The following is a 10,841-nucleotide window of genomic DNA, read 5'->3' as shown; positions in this document are numbered from 1 at the left end:
ATAACATGGTTGTATCTGATTGGTAAATTCTTGGTACCAGCAATTCTTATATAGAAGTGTAGGAACCTGATTTTTTTTAAAGTCACTTTGGAGCAAAAAGGGTAGGCAATTATACTTTTTTTGTAAATTAATCTATGTTTTACCTCTCTTTTTTTGTTAGAAGGGGAAAAATATATATTTTTAGTGTACCAAAAAATTTTAGTGATTAGTTTATGTGTTCCGGGAGATGAAAAAGATTGAAAATTCTGCTCTAAAGGAAAGAGATACATCTCTACCATGTTTGCCATTGGACAAGGAAGAGCCTAAACACACATGTGCAAAAAAAAATTACCTGATGGACTTAGTAACATGGAGATGAGGCATTGGTTGTTCTATCATTGGGGACTCAGTTTTCTGGGCTTGAGTACCTCCACTGGTTAATTTCACATGTCACAGGCCCCACCTTGGGTTCCTGCTCAGGGCTAAAGTCTGCTCTGGTGTCTGCTTTGAGTCATCAGCTGTGGGTACTGATGTGGTCACTGCATACTTCTCACACAACCACATAGAGCCCATCATCAGGCAGAAGGTGTGGGCGCGGAGATGCTGAATAAAAAGCCTTCTGGGAAGAAATACTACAAAACCAGAGGGGGTCTCAGATCACAAAGCTCACACACACCTCCTTCCTCTTCTGGGCGCTAACGGAGAGCACAAAGAAACACCAGAAGCTCCGACCTGAGCAGCCTTCCTGGGAAGATGCAGCCACCCCTGCTCATGCTCCTGCTGGCCTTGTTCCTACTCCCCGGGGCGGAGGCAGGTGAGTGACCATCCCCACCCTCACAGGCACAACCCATCCCACAGTGGGCACAGACCTGCTGGCCCTCCTGCACATCCCTGATCCAGCTCTCCACCAGGAATGCTCTGAACCCCAGCTCCCATCCCATCTCAGACCCACACACATGAGCTGGATGAGCCACAGGCAGAAATGACAGGGCAGAAGCCTATTCTCAAGAAAAGCCAGTGGGCACAATGCCCTCCCCAGGTTCTACCTGTGCCTTGTGTAGAGTGTAACTTCCTAGAAGTGCATGGCAGAGGCTGGGAAACTGCAGAGGGCAGAGCAGTCCTGGCTTCCATGCCTGTGATGAGACAGGTGCTGTTCTCAGGGTCTGCTTAGGAGAGAAGCCCAGAGCTCAGCAGCCCCCACAGTTGGTGGGGTCACCATCCCCAGAAGACTGCTGTTTCCTCTGCCATTCAGTCCCTTTCTCAAACTCTGCTTTTCTTCCCAGGCTTTTAGCAGTTCCTCTCTTTAAAGGATGAGCCAGTGAGGATGGCAGCCCAAACTTCTCTTTTCCAGAATTCCAGAGCATTGACCTTACCAACCCTCCTCCACAGGCCCATTGGGGGCCAGTCCTTCCAGGCAGTTAACAAATACCAGGAACTCCTCATGTGTCAGCATCTAGATTCATAAACCTAAGTCCTAGATACTGCAAAGCACACTGCCCTGGACATCACAACATCACAGGGGCCTCAGAATCTCACCCGACACCAAGCAAAAAAGGACATGAATTTTCAGGAGCCTCCAGGCCTTCCCTGTTCCTAAGACCTGTATTCTCACCAAGTATGTGGCAGGCCAAGTCACAGATCCAGATGAGAATGTTGTTCCCTTTCCAGATGAGAATGTTGAGGGTCCTCCCCACCCCCTGCCAACTCCAGCCTCCCAAATGTCCATGCGCCTGAGTCATCAAGCCAATGCCTGCCTGGGGGACTCAGTGGGGACACACAAGTTCAACACACTTTTTCTTCAGGGGAGATCATCGAGGGACATGAAGCTAAGCCCCATTCCCGCCCCTACATGGCCTACCTTCACATTAAAGATAAGAAGGAGTTCAGGTGTGGCGGTATCCTTGTGGGAAAGAACTTTATTCTGACAGCTGCTCACTGCAATGGAAGGTAAGGGACTGCCGCCAGGCTACACCTCCTGAGACCCCTACAGGGACCCTGTCCTTCATCCCAGGAGCTGCAGTCCAGGGCAGCTCCCCAGGCTCCTGGTAACTCAAGCCTATGAGAGCTCATCAGAGTTGCCCTCTGAGATCATGAAAGAGCAATGAGAGCCTGAGAAACAAGACAAATAATCTCTGGGCTCAGAGGGTCAGAGATGATAATAAGTAACACAGGAAGAGAAGGACCACACTCGGCAAATAAAGTAGCAGTGGACCGTGAACACGTGCGTTAGGGTCAAAATGAAATGCTAGCAATTCATGGCATTTCCTGAGGACATGAGACAGCTCCCAGCTTTCTAAGCTCAGTATCATTGAGAAGTAGAGTTACTCAGCTCCTTTCCCCTGTTGCCTTGATTTCCTTAGTCTGCAGCCCAGCCCTGCCCCAGCTATGACAGGCGCTTCACAGCTCCTATGCTATATCTCCTGTGACTCTACATCCCCACCACTCACCCAGTCTGCTTTCTGTGAAGGTTAATCAATGTCACTCTGGGAGCCCACAACATCAAAAAGGAGGAGGAGACCAAGCAGAACTTCCTGGTAAAAAAAGCCATTCCCCACCCAAACTACAATAATAAGAACTTCTCCAATGACATCATGTTACTCCAGGTAAGGAAACATCCTGTTGCTCTCATGAGTCCACATTATTTCCCCTCCAACCAAATGAAGCACTTCCCTTCCTTCCTTCCCATCCTGATCACCTGGGACTCAGATGTCCCTCAGTGTCTTGGCCCAGAGACTACTGGTGACCTGTGCTCCCTTGCCTCTTCCTCATCAGCTGAAGGGAAACATCAAGCAAACTGATGCAGTGAAGCCCCTCCCACTGCCCAGGAGCAGGAAAAGGTTGAGACCAGGACAGAAGTGCACTGTGGCTGGCTGGGGGAAGGTCTCTCCATGGGGTCCATACTCAGACACTCTGCAGGAGGTACAGCTGACCTTACAAAAGGATAAGGATTGTGAATACCGCTTTCGCCGTTCTTACAACCGGACCATTCAGCTGTGTGTGGGGGATCCAACAGAAAATAAGGCTTCTTTCCAGGTGATACTGAGCATCTGACTACCTTGGCTCTGGGGACTGGGGTGTTTGGGTAGGAACTGGGAGCTGGGGACCCAGGAAGGGGGGAATCCTTCACCCTCCAGGCTGTGAACTTTCTCCAAAAGAAGAAAAGAGGGGAGCCCCCAGAGCTGGGAGAAATGGGGTCTCTGAGAGCCTACAAGGGCCTATATTCACTCCAAACATAATGTTCCTCTAGGGTGAATTTGCAACCCTCTGGCCAAGGCCAGGGCACAGCGGTTAGATAACTGTTTCCTAGGTGTGTAGAGTTATATCTGAAGGGTTCTCAGAACTGATTAGTGGGCTCCTTCTCCATGCTAAATGTCAGCCCCACCTGCCTGCTCTCGGGTCCTTACACAGTAGACTGCAGCCACAGCTCCCCAACATCTTCATAGCCAGAGGATCTGGGACCTAGGGGAGCAGGGGGAGCTGCCACCTGGGATGAAGTGAAGTAGTGACAATGTCCAGGCTCAAGGGCCCATGGGAACTGTCTTTCCGCTTATCTCCCAAGTGAACACAATGCAAGGCAGCCTTCTCTGAGAGGGGCTTGGGGTGAGGGCTCGAAGGCAGGGTCAGGAGAAGTGACTCAGTTCTTTCTCTCTCGGTCCACAGGGGGACTCCGGGGGACCGCTCCTGTGTAAAAATGAGATTCAAGGCATTGTCTCTTATGGAAACGAATATGGGGAGCCACCACGAGTCTTCACCAAAGTTGCAAGCTACCTTCCCTGGATAAGAGAAACCATGAAAAGCCTCCAACTGCAGGACCCAGACCATCTCCTCTGGAGCTAATCCAGGATCACACTGTGGGGCAGGAGGTGGTGCCAGCAACTGAATAAATGTCTCTCAGCTGATGGGAAGAGCTGGATTGTTGCTTATCCTTTGACCCTCATTCACAGGCACCAGCTCTGTGCTCAGAAGGCAATTGCACAATTCTGCTGTTCTGCTTCCTCCTCTTCCCCTTCCCACTCCACCTCTCCAAACCCATGCTGAGCTGTTACCAGGTCCTTCTTGGCCACACCTGTACCAGCAGGGCCCACCCTTCTGCCAGGGTAGAGAGGAGCACCATTAGGAGAAAACATGAATCTCTCAGGTCCTGGGCTAGGTGTGAAGATCTGACTTCTTCCTCTGTGTTATGTGCTGAGAGGAAATGACTAGCAATGTGGGTGCTAAGCACCAAGCAGGCACAGTCTGGGCTGCAGTTGAGGACGCCCCACCATGCTGAGGAGAGGAGGGCCTTCCTGAGCAGGACATAGTTCTCACAACCAGGAAGTGGCAGGTTTAGGGGGTCTGGAGACTGGTGAGGAGAGACGGAGTGGAGGATGGAGGAAAAACCTGAGAAGCTCCTCATTTCCTCCTGGACTGAATTTCTCTCCCTGCCCTTTTCTGCCCTCCTCTGAGCTGAGGGCCTAGCTTGGCCTTCAGTCTTCTTACCTCCCCTTCTTCTCATCCCTGCTTACCACTGACTATCATCAGAGTCCACCAACCCCTGCGCACCACAGATCATCTTGGTCTGAGCTCCCACTTCTGCATATGCCTCCCACTTAGGACACCCAGAATACCCAGGTCCAGCAAGGCCTGGTCACTGAGTTGCCACCCAGCTTATGCCCTGGCACAGGGAGACCGGGGGACCAGACCTGTGCTGGCCCTAAGCAGGGCCCTGGACGGCAGGGTGTTTGCAGAACACCTGGCCCCATCTCTCACTGGGCAGAGCCAGCTCCACCCTCACATCCAGCCCAGTGTCCCCACCTTGTGCTCAGAGTCCGCTGACTGCTGGTCACTCAGGGACCTGAGTCCCCTGCAGCCTGTTCCTCACTGCTGGCCTCAAGGCTCAGGCTGTGGGGAGGGAGGCCACATGGGCTCCACCTGCCTTTTGAGTTAGAAAGTGCTGCTCTCCTCAGTAGGACTGGAAAGCACAGTTTTTTCATCAATCAGCGAACAAATGCTGATTGTGCACCTACTAGGTGCCAGGAATTGGAAATGTACAGACGGTGTTGACTTTTATCTGAATGGAATTTCCTCTCCCTTCTTCACAGGAACCCACAGAGCCCAGAGCCCACAGGAGTATTTGTGTTTTATTTTTATTGCTCATTACACTCTGTTTTAATTGTTTTAATTGTCTTAATCACTTGGGTCTCTAGAACAGCATGCAGCATGTGGGGTTTGGAAATGACTTTATTTCTTTCGTTTCTAGACGTGCAACCCCCCAACTGTTCACTGGCACATCCTCTTCACCTCGGGGAGAGAGCAGCGGGTGGGGAGCAGGCAGGACGGCAGCCTCATTTCCATGAGCCATAAAAGCAACAGATATAATCGGTGACAGCATGGATGGACCTAGGGGTATTATGCTCAGGGAAATAAGTCAGACTGAGAAAGACCAATATCATATGATTTCACTTATGTATAGAATCTAAAGAATAAGTTAATGAGCAAACAAAATTGGAACAGACTCATAAATAAAAAGAACAGATTAATGGTTGCCAGAGGGGAAGGGGTTTGGGGGCCTGGACCAAAAAAAAAAAAAAAAAAAAGGTGAAAAGATTAAGAAGTACAAATTGGTAGTTAGAAAATAGTGATGAGGATGTAAAGTACAGCATAGGGAATACAGTCAATAATACTGTCCTAACCATGTATGGTGCCAGGTGGGTAATAAAAATGTCAGGGGAAGCACTTTATAAAGTATATGGTTGTGTAATCCCTATGCCTTACACCTGAAACTAATACAAAATTAAAATATTGAAAGTGAACTGTAATTGTACAATAAAATTTAAATTAAAGTAAAGTAGGAGATGTGGGTGTCATGGTACAGAATGAAACAGTAGGAAAACCCATACAATGTATCTGGCAGAGGGCAGTTTGAGTCTGACTCTAAACACCCATCCAACCTGAAGAGCCACAAACATGATGCCTCTCATTACCAAGAGCTCCAGCCTGTGCACAAGCAAACTCCAATCTGGTACGCTCCCGGGGTCAGGAAAACGGAGAAATGCCTCTTCTCTTTAGGCCGTGGTGGGTGCGGCTCCATTAGTAGTTTCCAAGATGACCTGCACTTTTCAATGTTAGAAAGTTCTTATTTAGGAGGCCACACACAGAGAATGTGATGTTTTTGCTGAGCAAAGATCTCCCTGGCTTAGACCAACCTCACCAGACTCCCAGCAGCCATCCCTCCCCTAATATGGGCACTGCCTGGGAGCTGACACAAAATCCAGCTCTGGGCTAACACCCTCCTGACTCTAATACACACAGCACTCACGCCTGACATGGACAAACGCTCTGGGCTCATGTAACCTTCAATGGCTGGGCCTTTGCCATCTATCACACATAATTCATGCAGCAGCACAATCTCTCAATGAACTTGAGCACATTTACTAGGAAAGATCAGGCTTGTACACAGCTACTGATTTTGAGTTGGAAAAAAAACTCACAAAACAAAACCCCTGCATCAAACATTTATGAAGACCTATTGAAAAATATAAAAGGGGAAAATGTGGGAAGCAAAATAAAAATATCTTAATTTTTTCTTAATCTTTATTGTTGAAAGTATTACATATGTCCCCTATTTTCTCCCATTGACATATTCTAGCCCACCCCTACTCCCCTACCCCAGGCCTTCACCACACTATTGCCTGTGTCCATAGGTTATGCATATATGCATACAAGTTCTTTGATCTCTTCCTACCCACACACTCTCTCAGTCTTCCCTCAGATTCCATGCTTCTATGTCTCTGGATCTATTTTGTGCATCAGTTAATTTTGTTCATTAGATTCCACATATAAGTGAGATCATGTGATACTTGTCTTTCTCTGATTGCATATTTTGCTTTACATAAACTCTCCAGGTCCCTCCATGCTGTCTCAAAGGGTAAGAGATCCTTTTTTTTTTTTTTTTACTGCTGTATAGTACTCCACAGTGTAAATATACCATAGCTTTTTTTATCCACTCATCTGTTGATGGGCATTTGGGTTGTTCCCAGATCTTAGTTATTATGAATTAAGTTGCTATGAACATGGAAGTGCATATATCCTTTCTCACTGGTGTTTCTGGTTTCTTGGGATACAGTCCTAGAAGTGGGATCACTGCGTCAAATGGAAATTCCATATTTAATTTTTTGAGGAAATTCCATACTGGTCTCCACAGTGGCTGCACCAATCTGCATACCCCCAACAGAGCACTAGGATTCCCTTTTCTTCACATCCTTGCCAGCACTTGGTATTGACTTATTTGTTGATGGTAGCCATTCTGACAGTTATGAGGTGATACCTCATTGTTGTAGGAAAAAAGAAAAAAGAAAAAAAAAAGATTCCCCATACATACTTGTCAGGTACAACATTTAAGTTAAGGAAATGCTTCTATGGTTTTAAAAGCTTGAGAATCAATTGGAGGCCCTCATCCTCTTTTCAGACATGTGGGAGAGACAGCCCCAGAAGGGTGTGCTACCAACTGAAGGGACCACAGAGTGAGGACAGAGCCTAGACTGAGCCCAGGTCCCCAGACAGCTGGGCCAGCAAGAGGCCTCATGTGTTTTCTAACACCACCCTGTGATGACTTCCTTGCCTCCATGAACAATAGATGGGCTTCTGCTCACACACCTTTCCAGATAGAAAGCATCTGGGCTCTTGTGGCAGCCATTCTGTGGCAAGTACTCAAAACATGTTCTTTGTTGAGCTCAAGTCTGCTGTGGGCATGTTGGGATGAGGTGCATAAGGACCTTACATATGCCGATTTCTTCAAATCCCCTTTGTCTGTAGAAGTATCCTTGCACCTTCCACTTCTTACCTCCCAACTTTGAGGAAACTATACTTCCCTGCTTAAAAATCTTTGTGCAATCCCCCGCCCCATCCCTCAGAATCCCTCTCCACTCCAATCCTGCACTGCCCCAGCTGCCCTCTTCTCTTCCTGGCCCCTGGGCTGTATCTGCTGTGCCTCCACATCCCTGGCTGTCTCTGTGCAGGTCCATCACAGTCATCCTGGGTGCCCACAACATCAGTAAGCATGAAAGGACACAGCAAGTCGTCCCGGTGAAAACAGTCATCCCCCACTCAAACTATCATCCCAAATTCAATGACATCATGTTGCTACAGGTAGGGCTCATCCTTCCACTGGCTCTTGCATACCTTCAGCCTGGGGTTTCTCATCTCCTGTGACCTCCTTCCTGTCGTCCCTCCTAGTGTGAGCCCTTTCCTTGTCCCAGGGCTATGACTGTCCTAGTCCTGGGCCCTTGCTCAATGAAAATTCCTGTCCTCTGCCTTCAGCTGCAGGCGAAGGCCACCCTGACTGCCTCTGTGAGCTTCCTCAGGCTGCCCAGGATGGGAGAGCAGGTGAAGCCAGGGATGGTGTGCAGAGTGGCCGGCTGGGGACTACTGGACCTGAACATCTCCACAGCCTCACTGCAGGAGGTAGAGCTGGAAATCCAAGAGGACGAGCAGTGCATTTCTCACTATAGACACCTTTACAACAGAGCCATGGAGATCTGTGTGGGGGACCCAGGAAGGAATCAGTCTACTTTTAAGGTGAGATCTCCAGCATTGTTCAGGCCCAGCCCTGGCACAACCAAGCTGGCAGGCAACCTGAGGCAGTGAGAACCAGCCACAGCTCTATGTTCTCTTCCTTTCCACCGTCCAATCTCTGGTCCTGTCTCTTCTGAGAGCAGAGAGGTTTTCACATAGCCACGGGTGGGCAAAGGCTTCCTAGAGGGAGGAAAAGAGACCTTTAGAGTCAAATGGAAAACCCCAGACCTAAGGACAGGACAAGGCCTGACACTGATCTCCTAACAGGGAATACATACCCTGAGGACAATGAGGAGGACAGGGCCATGAGAAGACCCAGCTCAGTGTTTCCTCTCTCTGCCCACAGGGCGACTCTGGGGGCCCCCTCGTGTGTGACAACATGGCCCAGGGCATTGTCTCCTTTGGGAGGAAAAATGGAAAACCTCCTCTTGTTGAAACTAAGATTTCCAGCTTTCTGCCCTGGATAGAAAGAACAATGAGACATTTCCAGAGTCCAGACTGAGGGACCCCAGAACTGATCTATTCGACTCCTCTGGGGCCCAGGCCAGAACTGCACTGTGCAGAGGGGCGAGGGGAGGCTGCCAAACACGTAGTAAACTTGCATCCTCTAGAGTGGACATCACTGATTCCTCCTGTATTCACCAAAACCTGTCTTAGTTACCTGCTGTGTGTGTGACAACCATCTGTTCACATTTCACAGCTGTTAGAGCTTCCTGCTTCATAGAACCACACCTTCCACCTCTACCCAGCTCCTTTCCAATACTCCTCACAGTGCCAGCTCCCCTGCCAGGCCTAATGTAAGCTCCATCGGAAATGGGATGACATCTTTCCCCTAAAAAGTGACCCTCTTCTAGGAGACCCTCTTATTTCAAACAAATTGCCCTCCTCCTTCAAGCCACACTTATACCTTGGTCTGCAAATGGTGGCTCGAGAGCCACATGTGGCTCTTTGGCCTCTTGACTGTGGTTCTTCCACAAAATACCACAGCCTGGGTGAGTCTATTATGAAGTGGCATTAAAAGAAGTTTAAGATTTAAAAAGTTGACTCTCAAAAGAAATTTTAATCATTTTACTGTTGATATTTGGCTTTGTTGACTAATGAGTTTGCCGATCACTGCCATACCCACACAAACCCAATGCCAATATGCAGCAAAAAAAGAATCCGGAAATTAGATGGAGGATCCTATATGAAGCTCTTGGGTAAGGGGCCACTTCTCCACTCAAAGAGCAATGGATGGGAAGGTTATGGAAAGGTATAGTTCACTCCATGCAGCCCTCTCCCACCAATCAGAGCAGATTGAGATGGTCAGCAAGCCTTTCCTTACTCTCAGGCCAGGTCCAGTGCCTGGCACAGCTCTGTCTTGAGCCTAGAGCCCAGTGCAGCCCCTGGTATCCTGGCAGCCCACCTACCTGCAGCCAACACTGACCTTGAGGGTGCCCTTTTATCTAGGTTTCAGCCAGCCTCTCTCCACCTCCCATTGTGTGTGTGTGTGTGTGTGTGTGTGTGTGTGTGTGTGTGTGTGTTATCTCAGTATTGAAAGGAAATCCAAATCTCTATTATATGACTAGACCAAGAACAGAAATCTCATGTGAAAACATACAACTTCAGAAGGACAGGGGAAAAAGCAGTACTTTGCTGAACATCTGCCATTAATAGATGTGCTTTGACTATGGGAAAATGTCTTTTGGGTATAAAAAAGTAGTACATATTCATCACAGAAAAGTAGTTAAATGTGGAACATGTAGATAAGAAAATGAAAATTGCCAAGATCTCCACCACACAGAAATGATCATCACTGATCCTTCAGAAGTTCCTCTATGTGCTCATCAGGTGCTGCTCCTGGCACAGAACTGGGATAGGGCTGTTGAGAACTCAAAGTGCCTCCCTTTCCATTGCTCTTCCCTCTGTGGTCACACTGGTGAGAGGGTTGGGATAATGCGGTTGCAGATGTATCTAACTGCTAGGCCAGGGCATCAGAAACAGGCTTCCCTGGACACTGGAGCCAATGAACAAAGGTCCAGGAATTCTGTTCAAAATTATGCGGTAATAAAAGCCCCCTGTGTCATACAATATTTGTATCTACAAAGGAAATGCTAAATATTCCAAAAATAAGAGTTTGGAGTGGAGGTAAAAGAGGAAAGGGATCTACCGTTTGGGGTATTTGGGTGTGTGCAGGCCACCTGGTCCTCAGGTGAGTCCACCTTCTTTTTTTTTCTTTTTTCTTTTTTCAACATATTTTATTGATTTTTTACAGAGAGGAAGGGAGAGAGATAGAGAGCCAGAAACGTCGATGAGAGGGAAACATCAAC

The 10,841-nt window shown here is 48.3% G+C and overlaps 2 protein-coding genes across 2 annotated transcripts; both read left to right on the top strand.

Annotated features, from left to right (window-relative positions):
• Positions 1-535: 535 nt before the first annotated feature.
• LOC311629405 (granzyme B(G,H)-like) lies at positions 536-3,892 on the top strand. The gene is made up of 5 exons (XM_084897445.1): positions 536-793; positions 1,782-1,926; positions 2,447-2,582; positions 2,752-3,012; positions 3,640-3,892. The coding sequence occupies exons 1-5, from the start codon at positions 733-735 to the stop codon at positions 3,814-3,816; spliced, it is 780 nt and encodes a 259-aa protein (XP_084753571.1). The 5' UTR covers positions 536-732; the 3' UTR covers positions 3,817-3,892.
• Positions 3,893-5,652: 1,760 nt separating this feature from the next.
• On the top strand, positions 5,653-9,034 carry LOC311620568 (granzyme H-like; the record flags this gene model as incomplete). The annotated part of the gene is made up of 4 exons (XM_084880058.1): positions 5,653-5,666; positions 7,977-8,106; positions 8,278-8,535; positions 8,879-9,034. The coding sequence occupies 4 exons, from the start codon at positions 5,653-5,655 to the stop codon at positions 9,032-9,034; spliced, it is 558 nt and encodes a 185-aa protein (XP_084736184.1).
• Between the last annotated feature and the right edge of the window lie 1,807 nt (positions 9,035-10,841).

The sequence above is a fragment of the Pipistrellus hanaki genome (assembly GCF_964339955.1).
Source record: "Pipistrellus hanaki genome assembly, chromosome: 1".
NCBI lineage: Eukaryota > Metazoa > Chordata > Mammalia > Chiroptera > Vespertilionidae > Pipistrellus > Pipistrellus hanaki.
Note: the sequence above shows the minus strand (reverse complement) of the source record. Positions and strands in the feature narration are given on the sequence as shown.

Coding starts and splice junctions, on each gene's coding strand:
- LOC311629405 (XM_084897445.1), top strand. CDS start 733: ATGCAGCCACCCCTGCTCATGCTCCTGCTGGCCTTGTTCCTACTCCCC. Junction 2,583..2,751: donor ATGACATCATGTTACTCCAG/GTAAGGAAACAT, acceptor CTTCCTCATCAG/CTGAAGGGAAACATCAAGCA. Junction 3,013..3,639: donor AAAATAAGGCTTCTTTCCAG/GTGATACTGAGC, acceptor CTCGGTCCACAG/GGGGACTCCGGGGGACCGCT.